A 16,131-nucleotide genomic window follows, 5' to 3' on the forward strand; every position below is an offset into this window, starting at 1 on the left:
CGATATCAAGGCTTTCCTCTTTGAGAACAGAAAAGATATTTGATAATTGGAAAGCTTTACATGATCTTTGATGATATTTTATCTTTAGCGCTTAGACAAATCAAAACCTAAGTTCTTGGATCTTTCATTAATTATAATAATGATAAAGAAAAAAATTAACAATTAATTTTTCACGAGCTTTTAAACGGTATTTTCTTCAGTTAATAATATTTAATTTTTTTAATTAAAATAATGACAACAGAAACAAATTAATATTTCTAAGATAAATTTTTTTTCAACAATATTTCTTTTAATAATATTTTTCCAGATTTTATAATAGTAAACTTTTTCTATTAAAATAATGCGTTTTTTTATTAAAATAATGATTTTCGAATAATATTCTGCTAAAACAAGATTTAAATAAAAATAGCGTATTTATAAGGATCGTATTCGTAAGAATCATATTTTACTGTGTTATGTAAAAGGTTTAAAATAATCTGAAACATTCGCACGGTTCGAGCACATCCAGATTTTATTTGACCGTGTGCAACAATTTCTGATAGGCATATTGATTCGCAGCTATATCAAAAGACTAGAAACCAGTCTCACTTTCGTGTTGCTTAATTCTCAGACTCACATCCGAAAACGCAATGCGCTTGAAAAATTCTATAGGAAGTAACACCGATTTCGCAAATTTACGCGCAAATTTTCCATCCGAGATATTTGTCGTTTAATTTAATCAATACGATAATGCGAATAAAAAAAAAAGAAAAGAAGAAAAAATTTTACCGCGCGCTAAGATTTGCCCTGACATTATCGGAGTCGTTCTCCGATAATGTCAGGGCAAATCTTAGCGCGCGGTAAAATTTTTTCTTCTTTTCTTTTTTTTTTTTATTCGCATTATCGTATTGATTAAATTCCGTAATGACGGAATAACGGAAATGCAAATGAGGGAACGTTAATATTCGCGTTTGTCGCGATCTCCCGAAGGTTCAATGTACAAAACTCGAACTGGAAATAATCGCGGTGGACTCGCGTTCATGCTTGCGTCACGGATTACGTACGTTTGCATGCGTGCATGCGTGCACGATTTAATCCTATCATTGCCTCCGTTTACGAGCGTTGATTAACCGCGATACACCAAAGTGCCGCCGCTCGCTATATACTCGTATATGATTCGTTATGTACATATATATGATGAGAGTTAATGATGAATATGCGATCGTGTTCGCAACTACAATACAAGTTCAAGCCAGCTACACAAGTTCCATAAAAGAAAAGAAAATTTTTTTATTTTCTCACATACGAAATTGAAAATGTTGCGCGTGCGCTTACTCCTTTTTAAAATGTATTCTTTATATATGTTTTTACAAAATTTAAAATCGTTGAAATTTTTGCGCTTAGAGTTAAAATTTTTTATCTACACGATTTTAAAACACTTTAATTCGCCTTACTTCCGATTTCGTTTTTACAAAATTGTAAATGCGAAGCATCGCTATACTTACAGAATTTAAAATATTTTAAATGCATTCACTTGAGACTTTTTATTTACAGAATTTATAATATTTTGAACTTATTTACTCAAAACTCTGCAAAAAAAAAAAAAAAAAAAAAACACCTGACTTGATTCAAATTAAGAAATCAATTTGAGCAATTTTTTTTTTTATCTTAACCGTATCAATTTAATCCTCATCTTCATTATCGCGAAGATCGCTTTTGCGAGGACAGATTTGAAATAACAAAAGCAATTGAAAATTGCACTCGTTTGTAATTTGAATTGCACATCGTGAGACAGCGTGTCCGCGAGTCCGACTTTTCACGTCCTCGATCTCTTCGCCCGCCGAACAATACATATAGCCTAGAATATCATCGAGATGTGATACAAAAAGATTGTCAAAATTGAATTCTTCTTCATCATCATCGTCATATCATCATTATCATCCGACGACGCCCAACGTGTTCACATACACACATATAGCACACTCTCTCGCGCTCTACGGGATTGCGATTATGAGCAATGTCGTTGTGAGGTGCAACGACCGACCGTCAAGTTCTCTAACTACCTAGCCATCGACTAAATGTACACGTTTACGTAATACCGTGTCTATGTATTATCGCCTTAAAATCTATGGGCAACAGTCTTCTCGGGATCCGTTTTTTTTTCCTTCCCCCCGTAAGATATCACTTTGGATATTCTTCCCTTTTTTTCTTTTCTGTTTTCTTCTTTTTTTTCTCTTTAGGTTCGGTTCGTTGACTTTGTACCGCGAAAGTTTGTCATTAACATTATTACTGCGGATTTTGATTCGTCGTTTTCTACGTCTGATATAATGGCATAGCAAAGAATACATCAGAGTCAATATAAGACATTTTCGAGTATATGTTTCCTTCCTCTGATAGTTATACTTAATATTTCTTTCTCCTGTTATATAATCTTGTTTCTTTTTCATACTAAATTTCGCGTTAATAAGATAATCTTTTCTCTGAATATTTTGATTTAAATTTGTGTTCAATTTGTGATCAAATAATATTAAGATATTTTATTCTTTTTATTTTTATATATGTTATATGAGCGATTATGAAACCATCGATTTTTGTAAAATTAAATTAATTTATTTTTGATAAAAAATGTAAAATTTCTTATTTACTTCGATTTTAAATATTCTTTTGAGATATTCTTTGACTTGCTGCAGCTTTTTTTCGTCGATATTATTTCGTCAATATTTTATTCATTTTTTTCAGATTTAAGTCAGTTAAATCCGTTTTTCCCTTTGTGTTTTTAAAAGTCTCACAATTTGCGAAATTTATATCATTATTTCTTTTCATTGCTATTTTCTCTATTCTTTTTATTTTGATCAATTTCAAATCTTATCAAACAATTATTTGAATTGCAAATATTGTAGTTGTGGCAAGACAATTTCTACAAATATTAACGTTCTTTTCTCTTGTGAGAGTTTTTGAAAAGGATTCATTTCCCATAAATATTTCGTTACTGCAAAAGTAGCATAAACATTTTTTTTAAACAATTTTTTCGGCATTATTCCCTCATCGAGAAAAATCTCTTTTCTCAATAATAGCCACGCTTATCCACGGAGTATCTGTCAAAGTGTTTAGCTTTCAGACAATCGCATCGGCAGATTTAATTTTCCGCGATCTGAAAGCCACGATGCATATTGAAATATTCGTTTTCAAATACGTATCATTGCTCATTAATATGGTATCATTCGGGAATGCTCTCAAGTGTCGTCGAAGTTAGCCGTCAAATAAGTAGACACAGTTTGTTCCGATTCTTTCTTTCTGGGAGCAACGCTTTCGATTTGCCGGCGTCCTCTGAATTGCTTCTAGCGTAGAGAGATCTGCTGATACGATGTCGTACTCCTTTGCTCAACGTACGTCCACCCTTCCTCAACGAGGCGAATCTACCGAGCGTCGACTTCTCCGGCACTTGTTCCTTTTTGTCGGCGTGAGCGCAATTCAGTGTCGTAACTGTGAACTCGATATCTCTAGGTTCGTAAGAGACGAATTCTTCCACCGGTTCCTCGATCGTGTCGCGATCGATCCACGTCAGTCCCATCTCGACCTTTTCCGCCAAGTCCTGCCAGTGTTTCCGGTTCTCCATGGTACCCTCGTAGAGTGGTAGTATCCATGGGAACGTCTCCGACATGACTTTATAGAGCGGCAGGCAAATGACGTCGATGAAACCGACTTGCATCTGCGGTAATTCGTCCCGTCTCTCGCGGTCCATCATCGCCACCGGTTGTTGGTTGAGCTGTAAACGCTCTAGATCGCCTTGGTCGAAAAATTCGTCGGCTACCAGCTTCGCCACGCGATGCTGCACATCCCAGGGTTTTGCTATCGCGCTTACGTCACACGCCGTCATCATCATACCACATAGTACTGCGACAAAATAATCCATTAATTAGTCATATTTGAGACGAAGAAAAAAAATTAACAAATAGAATAGATCAAATATAAAATAAAGCATCAAAAGGTCTTACATTCTTTTTTCTCTTCGCTCTGCCAATCGAATTCGCCCTCGTCGATCACCTCCATAAAACGATTCCTCTTCTTGAAATACATTGCCAGATCCGTTGATAGAATAGCGCTCTCCACGACTTTCATCACGCGTCTGTAGTCCTCCATCGACAGATTCTGAAAGATATTGTTGCTGTCGGAATTTAGAATCATCACGCACTGATCGAAGTGATGATGTTCCATTGTGCTGGTTGAGTACAGGATTGCCAGCGGGGATTCCGTTTTCATCTGAAATGCGTTGTTGGTACCGCGATGGTCCAGATCGTGACAGAGACAGGCGACTAGGAGGCCGAGAATCTCTAGATCAGTCATGAATTGCTCCATCTTGCCGGTCTTCAGCATTGCGAACATCGTCTGCGCGACGTTTAGCGCGTGCCGCCAATTATGATATTTCACTGGCCTGAAAAAAATAATTTCTACTTTTATAATTCTATTTGAAATCGTGCATTTGGAGAGAATATTTTTAAAAACACTGTTTTGAACGATAAAACTAAATTTAGCACAACGAACATAATCGAAAGACGAGGAAAAATTTGCGAGATGAAAAACGAGATTGAAATATATATATATATATATATATATATATATATATATATATATATATATATATTTACCTATAATTTTTTTTCACACTAAGTATCCATCTGCACAGGACGTCGTACGGTATATGAAACTTCTGTATAAGATCGCATTGCTTGAACATCCTGATAGTAGCGCGACACGTGTCGTCATCGGTGAGATCGAAGTCAATGAACGTGAAACTGTAAAGATTGTATGTTTCCGCGGACGGTATGGTATCGGAGACGAGTCGCAGAGCATCTTCGTTGTTGGCGGTCGCGTGATAACTCAGACACTCCAGGGCCACCTTTTGTTTCGCCATCAGCTTACACGCGGATTCGTACATTTGCGTATTGTGAATGCCGAGACCGCAGAAGATGGCGAACGCTTCGAATATCGACACGTCCGAGTCGGTGAAAGACGTGCCGTTATCCTGCGAGGAATTTTTTTCACTGTTAATAATTAGGTTTACTCGCGACGGTTTTTTTTTTTTTTAAGGAGATTTTTTTCTTATACATATAATATATATAATATCATACAATATTTACTGTGATACTCTTAAGATAAGAATGTAGTTTACGAATGTATTTATATTTTTTTACGAATTTATTCGGCAGTATTAATATCAATAGCATAAATAATCATCTCAAATTATATTCTGTTTAATTTTTATTTAATTGTCCGCGACAATATATGAAGATCCATACGTATATAAATTATTGTTATTTGATATTTTGCGCACTCAAGCAACATATTATTTTAAAAAACCAGCAATATAATAATCACTATATCTATATGATACAACGTGCAGATTATATTAAAGATTATTACGGATTAAATTCAAAGTATTTACGATGCATGCAAATTATTAACAAGAGATTATAATAAATTATTCAAGATTATTATAGAATATTATTTAGAAATTGAGGAGATTATATGTCGGACCTTGTTGATCAATTGAGCAACTCCGATGACGATCCTCTGTCCGTTAACGATCGGCATGCACAGGATACTCCTAATGGGTTTCTTCCTACTCTCCATTACGTCTTTCTTCAACCACGTGGCGACGTCGCCAATGTTGAGAATCTGACCTGTCGCGGCGACGTATCTCGCGATCTGTCCCAAGGGACTCGTAAGGTCGTTGTTGCTTGGTCGATAGACTCGGGCCTCCTGCGTTTCGTTCTCCATCTCAAAGAGCATGGTGAATTTGGTATCTTCGATCGATGTCTGAGGAAAATGGAAATAATATAATAACGTCTTGTGAAAAAAAATTATATAGCAATATTTTTTTATTATTAATAATTTCATTTTTATATTTCCTTAACGTTATTTTTAATATTATTTTCAAGTTATTTGATGTGAATATATAGTCTAAACCTTGTAAAAAATTGTATTTAACAAGACAATATTGAAAGCTCGAAAATCTTCTTTAGAAAAAAATCTAAAAAAAAATCTAAAAAAAAGTTCACAGGTTTTTCTGCTATTGGGAAAATTCAAATCTCAAATGAATTTAATTAAAACGTCACACGAGTAAAGCGAGGAAACGGTGAAATATCGGTTTATTTCATCGGGGAGTGCTAGAAAAAAAAGTGCGCATTTTGATTTATATATATATCAATTTGTAAAATCGATTGGATTACTCACGTGCTGTTGAAAAATGTCCTCCATGTCGATGTTGTTGCTCTGAGCCGCCAGGAAAGAGAAAAAGATCATCAGACTTACGAATTCGAGTAACACGTGACGGTGCCACTCACCTCTCTTCTCGACAACGGCTTTCTGCTCTCTTGCACCGATTTCCCGGGCCGCTCGACGATTTTCTCGAGATGCCCCTAGAACCGCGAGACTTAGCATCTCTTATCGTGCTCTTAATAGCCGTGCCAGATTTTTGGTTAATCGAATATTATGCTCGATCAATTGAACGCGTCTGTCTGTTTTCGATTCACATAGTCAATTTCGAGAATCTCTTCTCTAGATTTTTCGCGATTCTATCACGGTTCAATGACGACATATATTCCACAAGGAATATTGCGCAAGGATTTAAATTCTCTCTCGCGAATAGAAAGTACACTTACTGCCTCGCCGCAATCCAAGTCAAGCAAATAAACGGCGCATCTCTCGCACTTGAGGAGCTCCTTCGCCTCGGTCATGATCTTCGTGACGAGACACTCGAGATTATTTTGCTCCTCGAATATATTTCTCGCCAGATTGAGGAGTATCTGATTGCGCCGGTATTCCTGCACGGACAGCTCGAACAATTGCGCGTTCTGTATACCGATACCGCAGAACGTCAGGTATCTATGACAATCGATACGTTAGATAAAATTAGATGCGCGATTTTATTAATAAACGTATCGATCGCGCGCGGCGCCGATTATAATTGCGTACACGGCAATTACAACATCTTGTAACTGGCCTTGCATCATTATGCAATCAGTTAACGCTTTTGCTCTAAACGAGTCTGCCTAAGCGTCTGATATTTTTTATCACAAGATATTTTCTACGTATAATTCACGCCTCTTTCACTTACCTTTGAAACACCTCGACGTCTCTGTCAGTAAATTCGTTGCTGCCGTTTGTCTTATTGATGATTTGAGCGACTCCGATGACATCGCCCTCGTAATTGCAGATCGGCATCGATAGAATTAATATCGTTTTATAACCGGTCCGCATATCGATGGCGCTGTTGAATCTCGGATCCTGATAAATTTCAACAGAAATATTAATCCTAACAATATCGAAGGCGTAAGACTTATCATTAATTAATTAGCCATTAGAGGGAATTATTCAGAAAATTAATTGCAATTCTTTTTATCACTTGTAATAATCGTAACGCCGTAAGATCGAATCAAAAGAAGTCACTCGGATCGAATCGATTAAACTTAGAGAAAACACGTGAGATGTGAGAAACCTTATAAGCATCCTTGATGTTGATAATCTCCTTGGTCTGCGCCACGTAACCGGCGATACCGACTCCGAACGGTATTTTGATCTCCTCGTTCTGCGCTCGTTGAACGGCTTCCTCGAGCTCGGTGTCTTGCCTGACGTCAAACAACTTTGCCACGAGATACCGATCTTCCAGAGGTCCCTTAGCCAGAAATAAACTGCCGCGATCGGCATGAGTAAGTAGGCCGACATTCACCAAGATCTTGTGGCAGAGGATGTTTATATCCAGCTCGTTTGCCACATCCCTTATCAACTCCATGAACAGATCGCTCTCGTCCAGCTTGCCGAGCTCCTCGCGACGACCCATCAACGAGCTGTGAGTCCTACAAGATGTAGTACGTGATTCGTATAATTGCAAAACGAGTTTTGCCCTAGGGGAGGAAATTCGAGAACGATTTTTATAATATTAAATAATGTTTATTATTTCATTAAAATATGTATGACAAAAATGTAGAATATCTACATATTATATTACAATTTATTTTAAAATAGATATATGTATTTTAATATATTTTAATATGATACATTTATTTCGTTATTATTACACGGGTTACCTGTTGGGGCTCCTGCTGCGCTTCGCAGGTGAGCTCGAGGCCAACCATGTCTGAAAGAGATCGGATGTAACGCTGTTGCGTTTGCCCCGATTGAGAAGACTCTCCTCTTGCTGCACGTGCGGAGCGCTTGGTGTTATCGTTCGCAGCGTACACGTGTTTTGCAATCGTTGCCGAAGCTGGAGGCTTGCTTTCTCTCGTAACCACGTTTCGGCTAGAGCGGGATTCGCCTCCAGGTATCTTTGCCGTTCAAAAATTTGATATAATAAATGTGCGAAATATTGAAATTATGTATGCGACGTTGCATACATAAGATCGTGTCAAGTTTATGTCATACACATACACACATAAAAATTTTTATTAATTTTCTTGTATAATTATATATTTATATGATAAAAATATTAATCAATATTTCTGCGCAAAATAATTTAAAAAAATAAAATAATTAAAAATAATTCGTAAGATCTAATGTGTTGACAATGCTTAAATAAATATTTAACGTTAAAATTTTTTTAACAAGTTTCAGAAACAATTAATTTAATGATATGATCATTTGAGGGTGAGGAGCAAGACTAATTGTAAATTAATATGAATTAAGTACCTTCCAACTCTATCCATGGTAAGGTTGTCGTCCTCATCGTACTCATGTATGGTGTCCTGACAGCTGACCTTTTTACTTCTGCACAGCTTGGCGATCTCAACTTCCCTCATGTCAGTCTTTGTGCTTGTACTTAGAGATATTTTTGATTTTGGTCGCGCGGACGTTTTTAACTTTCCGGGACCATCGTCGATGGAATCGACATTTTCCGATTGCTCGGGATTAGACGAGCGCACTAAAGAACAATTGTTTTTCTCCGGCGTTCTCTCGGACACCGCTTTCGTAGAGATTTTCATCGTCTCGAAATTTTCGACGTTGTTGTTGTGATTCGCCTACAAAAAATATTCTAACGAAATTATCTGTTTGTATGCTATAATATTTATTTTTAATTTTATTTAAGACATATATTGTACGTCAAATTGATTTTCAATATAAAAAAATTGAAAAAAATTGCACACGATATTCACTTATGTTATTACATCGTGAGCAGAACTCACGTGATTTTATAAAATATTTTTCGAAGAAATAGTTTTTCAAAGATATTCTGCAATCTAATTATCTCTTTAATTATTTTCCTTTTTCAATTATTTAAATATTATTATCTTAACATACATAATTTTTATTTTTTAACATATTAAAGCTTTTTCAAATGAAATTTACGCATAACTCTTTAAAATAATAGGAATATTTATTTAAATTTTTTTGAGCTGTTTTTATACAAAGTATTTAAAGCGATAATCATTCCTATCTTTTTATACTTATATCTTTTATTTTCTTTTGACAATTTTCAATAATTCTTTAAAATATTCGAGCCCTGGTCACAAAGTGTTCCCGATTTGTGTAAATATCATCAAAACGCTATTGTATGATCGTAACGATAAAAGCATTATGCAATTTCTTTAATTACTTCCGTGTCGGCAGCCTCCGACAACTCATCGTCCACTTCGTCTTCCGCTTCCATATCACCTTGAGCTTAATGTAACGTGCATCGAATAGGAACGTTCAGTTATGTCTGCCACCACAGCCGTGTGTGTGAAGAGCCTTCACATCTCATTGTTTCCCGACGTTATCTTTACGGGTCCCGAAAATTCGAATCTGAAAGAAATTCGCAGTTTCTTCGTGACGCGAAATATCTCTCTTTTTTTTTTTTAATTATTATTTTATCCCTATATACAATATTTTATATTATGAGATCGTGATACTATTCTCTGCTTTTTTTTTTATTCATCAGCAGACAGAAATAAATCGAGTAACGCGAATTACATTAACTTAAATGAACAATTGAGTAAACATTTTGCTATATTACACGCGAGAACAAAGATTCAGCTACATGATTATTGTTGTTATAGCGCATAGCCCCTACTTTATTTATAGACGAATGCTCTTCAACAATTCGTATCGATTTTTAATATATAAATATGTATACAGAGTAATAATATGTAGATAATTCAACTTCCCATATTATAGCTCTAATGTTTGATTAACATAATTTTTACGCTGGCTTGATTCGCGATTTCTCACTTGCTCTCATCTCGAATAATCTCTAGGTAACAAAATTATAATACAACTTGTTAGAAAAATGTTTGAAGATCTTACGATACGGGAATGATAGGAACGTCATTTATAAATTTCAAAGATTCAGGGCCATTATATGAATTTTATATTTCATGTACGACTTGTGTGTGTAATTCGTGCGAGATTCTCTTTCCTCCCCCATTAATTCTTCCCCTCCGTGCATTCTCGTTCTCTTTTGCTTCTCCCTCTCGCGGGGGAGGGGGGGGGGAGGAGGGGGAAGGCGGAGGGGGCGAGGAGGGAATCGAAGACAACGACCCACCGGGGAAATCCACGTCTAATCACTGAATTATGAAATTATGCGATTCAATATTCATGAAGAAGCCGTCCAGCCGCCGTCGCCGCTGCAGCCGCCGTCTGCAATTCTCAACGAGAATAATCGCTTCGTATTAAGTCCCTTGTTAATACGTTTCCTGTCGATGATTATCCTTCCCGCGTGCATCTCTCGCTCTCGTAACTCCGACATATTATCCGCTAAATTGGAACCGAGACTGCGGATAATTTGGCATGTCACGACGACGTGCGTAGATATGTAATATCGCGAATTTGTTATTATATTTAAGCACATCGCGTAGCTTACAATGATTATCTTTCTTATGAAATGCATCGTTTGAAATCGTATTACATTTCGATAAATAAACTATTATTATATATTTAAAGCTATTATTATATTTAAATGTATTATCTCTGAACGTGCTTTGAATTTATACCATTACTTAACACAATTTTTGAAAGATAAAAATACATGTTTTTATGTATAATATATGTATATATAGAGGCATTTCTTAAAATTATATTTAAATGACAATTAGCGCACGTGTTTCGTGGCTTGTTTGCGTCATAAAGTTTAATCTAATATAAAAACCCTTTACCTCTAATAACTTATAACTCTCGACAGCTATTAGTGGAGCACATGTTACAATGTAATATCTCATAATGTTTATTACCATATCATTATATTTGAAATGGCTGTCAAAGTAATTTTCTTAAATTAATTTCGCAAGAAATATAAATATAAATATATATGTATGTAATATTTTCTAGATATATTACATATTTTTTATACGTTTCATATATTTAAGAATTTGCGAGAAAAATAAGTTCTTTTTAATACGCGAATCTGATTGTTTTACGCAATACCAAGAGTAAATATACGGCAATTCAACCAGCGCAAACAAAGCCACCTGCATTGCTCACCTGCGGTAAATCGTTCGCGAGGATCGTCTTACAAATGCAGCACAGCCGCGTGTCTGGCCCGAAATAGCCATCGCTCCTGCAAAATGTCACTCGTGGTTTCCCGCTACACGCGAAAGCTCGTTTCCCTTTACGTACAATCGCGAGTACTTTAATGCTCGGAGCATTATTTCAGCATATGACGAGAAAAATTTCAACAGAGATTCGTCACTATTTATCTTCAAAATAAGCGTCGTCGAGCGTATCACGAATGCACACAGAAATATTGCATATCTTTCTCATTTTCATCTTTAATTTCTTCTCCGTAAACATATTTCTATCATTGCGTCGATATCGTTCTTTGCACAAGCGCGTCAATTATTCGATCGACGTATTGTTCGTTACGTTTTCGTCTCGTCGTTTAGCGAAATTCGGAGACGCGAAATATCGCCGCGCGATCACGCAGACGCATACTCGTAACTTGCGTATTTTTTTTCACGTTCAAGTTCGTCGCCGTTCGATATACATCCGTCACGGCATGTTCTCCATCATTCTTCTATCGTTTCGCAAAATCGCGCCGCGTCGCAATCGCGTCTCGATTATAAACGCAATCGATCCGCGATCTTCTCACTTTACTGCATTATCCTTCGTGTTAATTAATTCCCTTGCTTTTTCACGCTATATCAACTTATTCTTTTTTAAGCGTACGTGCGAAACTAATCGACTGATTCAAACCTCTCTTTATCCTTCGTTAAACTAGCGATAGGATCGTAGCGATCACGCGTGATCGGGGTGAGCTCTAAACGAGAGGATCACCGATTGCTTCCGGGTGCGAGATCATCGTCTCCTCCGCACGCGGCTTCGATCGTCCCCCTCTCCCCCCCCCTTTCGTCGGCCACGCAAATAGAAAAGCCCTTCCCCCGCGTCTTCCCCACGAGTTATTTATTTATCGTAGAATCACTCCGATCTCTCGCGCGGGACTCGAAATCGCATCGACCGGCGCACGTCTTCCTCGCGAACTGATCCTTCACGTTCCCATCCTTCTCCCGTCGATAGAATCGTTCGCGTAAGAGAGACCGAAGCTCTTGGATCTTCGCACTGGTCAGCTGGCAATCGACGTCTAGTGACAGGTCGATCTCGGAGGGGGGGGGGGGATCTTCGATTCGCTCGACGGATCAAACGACTCACAATATCATCCCGTCGAAGAATCACCCCGTTTCTTTATCGTCAATGTTTTAAGATCAGCTCGTTAACACCCTCCGCAACTTTTATCCGCTCGATCTTCATTCTAATTTCAGAAGACTCGCCCTGACTCTCTCCGGGAAAGGATTTCGCGGAGCCGGGAGAGTGTGGATCGCGGGAGAATATCCTGATTCCGGGAGGATTCAGGCACGCGATACTAATCGCGTGACGGCTGCGTTTCGCGCCGGGACGCGACGGCGGTCGGCGATGATATCGAATTGCGCGTGGACCGGTCGAAAGCTTCGAGCTTACTGAAGTCTCCCTCTCGGCCTGTCGGGTCAGGCGGACGCGGGTATTCGACGAGGAGGAGAACGGCGCGGCGAGGAGCTCGTCCGAGCCTCCCACGGTTTCTCCGCTCCGCGCGCGTCGTCCGTCGACCGTCTTGGGGTGTACTATCGTCGCATCGAACGCGCATCCGAGTGTTATCCGCGCGAATGTAATACGCCTGTGTACTCCGTGTATCTCTCTATTGGGACACGTGACGTTTATCGTCGCGCGTGTACTACGTACTCGCGAATGATCCTCCTCGTGCGGTACTCTCCGCGAGACGCACACCGATGCTTACTTATCGTCTTCGTGGGTAAGGTAGCCACGCTCGATGTGCGCGTGTGCGCGGATGCTCACGGACGCTTATCTTCCACAGCTGGTGTGGGTGAAGCTGCGCGCGCGCGTGTATGTATCTCCGTATGCTGTGTATGTGTGTATGTGTGTATGCGCGCACGTGCGGCAGGGATACCGAGGAGACGTCTTCTCTCTCTCGCGCGTGTTCTCAACCCTCCGGAAAAGATCGATAGCGGACGGCGGAGAGAGGAGAGAGAAAGAGAGTATCCCGGACAAACAGGCAGGCAGGCAGGCAGGCAGGAAGGCAGGCAGACAGGCAGGCAGGCAAGCAGGCAGGCAGGCAGGCAGGCAGGCAGGCAGGCAGGCCAGACAGGCAGGCCAGACAGGCAGCATCCCTTGCCGTCCGTACGCAAGAGAGATTTTTGGCTTCGGAATTTCGCGAGCGCCGGCCGGCGCGGCAATATGCCGATGATGCCGCGCTCGATCGATCGACCCGCTTCCTTCTCGCTTACCCGCACGCGCTTTGCGGAAGCTAACGAGCGCGGAAGCCCCGATAATCGAATACCTATGCTTAATGCGCCTTTCGAGAAATTTCGACGAATATCGACTCTATAATTGCGATAATCTTCACGTTGGATTTCAACCCTTGAGTGTTGGCGCGAGGTGCGACCACTCGAACCATTTTATTTTTTATTTTTGTACAATTCAACTGCAATGGCTGTAGCGATTGCACGATATCGTCGAGGATTAATATTCGAGTATCGAAATTAATGAGATACTCCTTTACACACGTGTATGCCCTTTGATATTCGACATAATCATTAAGCGCAGATCCTCTGTAATAGGTCACTCAAACGTTAATTCTTCGTTCATCGATATAGCGAGAGGCAATTCCTAGGCTCTAACTTACGTTTACGATAGATACATTGAGAGAGAGATGGGAATTTCTTTCTAATATCATAAAGAATTGAAAATATATGAGCGAGAGAAAATAAGAAGAAATTTCAAAAATCTACTCTAATAGATACGATCTGCGCATTCAAACTAAATATCGCAAATTACAACCTTTTAATTAATCCCGGTATTGTTGATGGAATAAACAGCATCGGGGGTATGTTCTTTGTACTTGTAACGGCTAACGATTATTGTGTCTTTGTCGCTCTTGGTATCGTATAATCGTCCGGTATTACACGTAAACCCTTATCAATGCTAATTGGCAATCGTTTCGCGTTAATGTTCCACGTTTCATTATGCAACATACGCGTACGTATGTCCACTAGACGAAAGTAAAATCGGATTACGTCAATGTTTCGCACATTTTTCTCTGTACATTCTTCAAGTTGCGGTTGCTACTTTCATCTTTCTTTCAATTGCGAAAAATAAATTGAAACAATTACCGGGCAAAACGTTATACAATTTTCTATATCGGATCCTTTGATAAAAAAATTTCCAATCAACTTTTTATTGAACTTGTGCTAAAAGAAATAAAATTATCTTTTGCTATTAAATATTAGAATATACATTTTCAGTTTTCAGATATTAAATACATTTTTTATCTTTTATACAAACTTTACTTCTACACATTTCTCATCAAAGCTTATCCGAGGAAATATCGTTTATGCATTCTTCAGAGAATTCGTATATCAATTTGAAGAAAATGCATGCTTTTCGAATACTGTGTATGCTACGTGTGATGCCTGATTCATTTTCGAACAATATTGATACGCTAACCGAAAACAAGGGTTCTTTCTTGAAGCGATTTTAAATAAAATGTAATAAACATTACGTAACTAAACACCGTTGAATATTCTCTTATCATCATCATTATCATTATCATTATTATTGTTATCCGCAAGTTAAAACTTCTGTCCTTCAAAGATTTTAAGATAATTAACATAAATAATCTTGCTTACTTCTTTATGAAAATAGATTCATGCAAATATTTCGAGTTTTGACATTGTATTTGAAAAATTATATTTTACAATTTTTATCACGACGAGAGTACTGTGTGATAATATCGAAATTCATGTGGTTATGTACGCCCGTTTATACACTGAGAAAGAAAAGTTGTTAATTTGACTAAATTCGTCCAAATAATTACTATTTCTTTGTATTTCTTTAATCGAAATATTTAACTATTTAAATCAAATATACCTCATGTTAGATTTAATTATTTAATATGTCGCATTTGACTTAAAATATTAAAATACAATATTTCAATTAAAGAAATAGTAATTAGTTGGACGAATTTAGTCAAGTTAACAATTTATTTTTCTCGGTGTACGAAATGAGAAATTAAATTATGTTTTTTTTCTCTGTACTCACGTTTCTCGAGATCCTTTTTAGGGTAATGTCGGCGATTGACTGTCCCGATTTAAAGCGCGAGTCCTCGCGAATAGCAGGCACACCGAGGTCATCTAGCTGTTAAGAGTCTGTTCTTGTTTTCCTCTTTTTATTATCTGCGCAGTTTGTCCGTAATTTGATTTTAATTTCGATTCTAATTTTCTTCGTAATATACGAAATTAATACAACGGGATTGGATTGCTTTCCGTCACGTTATGGAAATCAATAGATAGCAACAGATAAAGCGTTCGATAAAGCGTCCTCTTTACGAAAGTTTGCAGAATCTGATTTGTTGCTCGTGAAAAATTATACCAAAGTATTTTCTATTACTTTAAATATCGAAACAGAATGTTATTCTGTTCTTGTTTCGCGACAATAATCTAAAAGCCAGATTTAATATCTCGAGAACACTTTGTAATACGAGCGGTATTGCAAGAGGAATGAATGAATAAACGTGTAAAAGGAATATTTTTTTACTTTAGATCTAATGTCTCTCTCATTTTTCAAGCACAAGACTTACAATCTTAACTGCGTTTATTGACGTTTAACTTCCGCGTTGACATTTGAATATCTTGTTAC

General features: G+C 37.8%; 2 protein-coding genes across 3 annotated transcripts in view; one reads left to right on the top strand and one right to left on the bottom strand.

The window, feature by feature from the left end:
- The window catches only part of Gprk2 (G protein-coupled receptor kinase 2), a 76,505-nt gene that overhangs the window by 982 nt on the left and 59,392 nt on the right, over nt 1-16,131 (top strand). The gene's annotated exons all lie outside the window — the stretch shown is intronic.
- Nucleotides 848-15,730, bottom strand: Pde6 (phosphodiesterase 6). Of its 2 annotated transcripts, none has more exons than XM_070298503.1 (13): nt 15,535-15,730; nt 9,569-9,756; nt 8,665-8,993; nt 8,067-8,303; nt 7,478-7,835; nt 7,097-7,266; nt 6,642-6,864; nt 6,324-6,398; nt 6,214-6,252; nt 5,515-5,796; nt 4,626-5,002; nt 3,975-4,411; nt 848-3,873 (listed from the first exon to the last, which is right to left on the bottom strand). In XM_070298503.1, the coding sequence occupies exons 2-13, from the start codon at nt 9,620-9,622 to the stop codon at nt 3,236-3,238; spliced, it is 3,219 nt and encodes a 1,072-aa protein (XP_070154604.1). In that variant the 5' UTR covers nt 9,623-9,756; nt 15,535-15,730; the 3' UTR covers nt 848-3,235. The 2 variants fall into 2 exon arrangements, with proteins under 2 accessions (XP_070154604.1, XP_070154603.1); XM_070298502.1 differs by lacking the exon at nt 15,535-15,730 and adding an exon at nt 11,431-13,179.

This window comes from Polyergus mexicanus, unplaced genomic scaffold (assembly GCF_030449975.1).
Source record: "Polyergus mexicanus isolate NDT 795.1 unplaced genomic scaffold, iyPolMexi1.0 SCAF_7, whole genome shotgun sequence".
NCBI classification, from domain to species: domain Eukaryota; kingdom Metazoa; phylum Arthropoda; class Insecta; order Hymenoptera; family Formicidae; genus Polyergus; species Polyergus mexicanus.

What these genes read in the sequence shown, in the direction of transcription:
- Pde6 (XM_070298503.1), bottom strand. Translation starts at nt 9,622, where the DNA reads ATGGAAGCGGAAGACGAAGTGGACGATGAGTTGTCGGAGGCTGCCGAC. An exon ending in ACATCAAGGATGCTTATAAG is followed by an intron (nt 7,267 to 7,477) that starts GTTTCTCACATC and finishes GAAATTTATCAG; the next exon opens with GATCCGAGATTCAACAGCGC. An exon ending in AGGACATTTTTCAACAGCAC is followed by an intron (nt 5,797 to 6,213) that starts GTGAGTAATCCA and finishes CATTTTCCTCAG; the next exon opens with ACATCGATCGAAGATACCAA.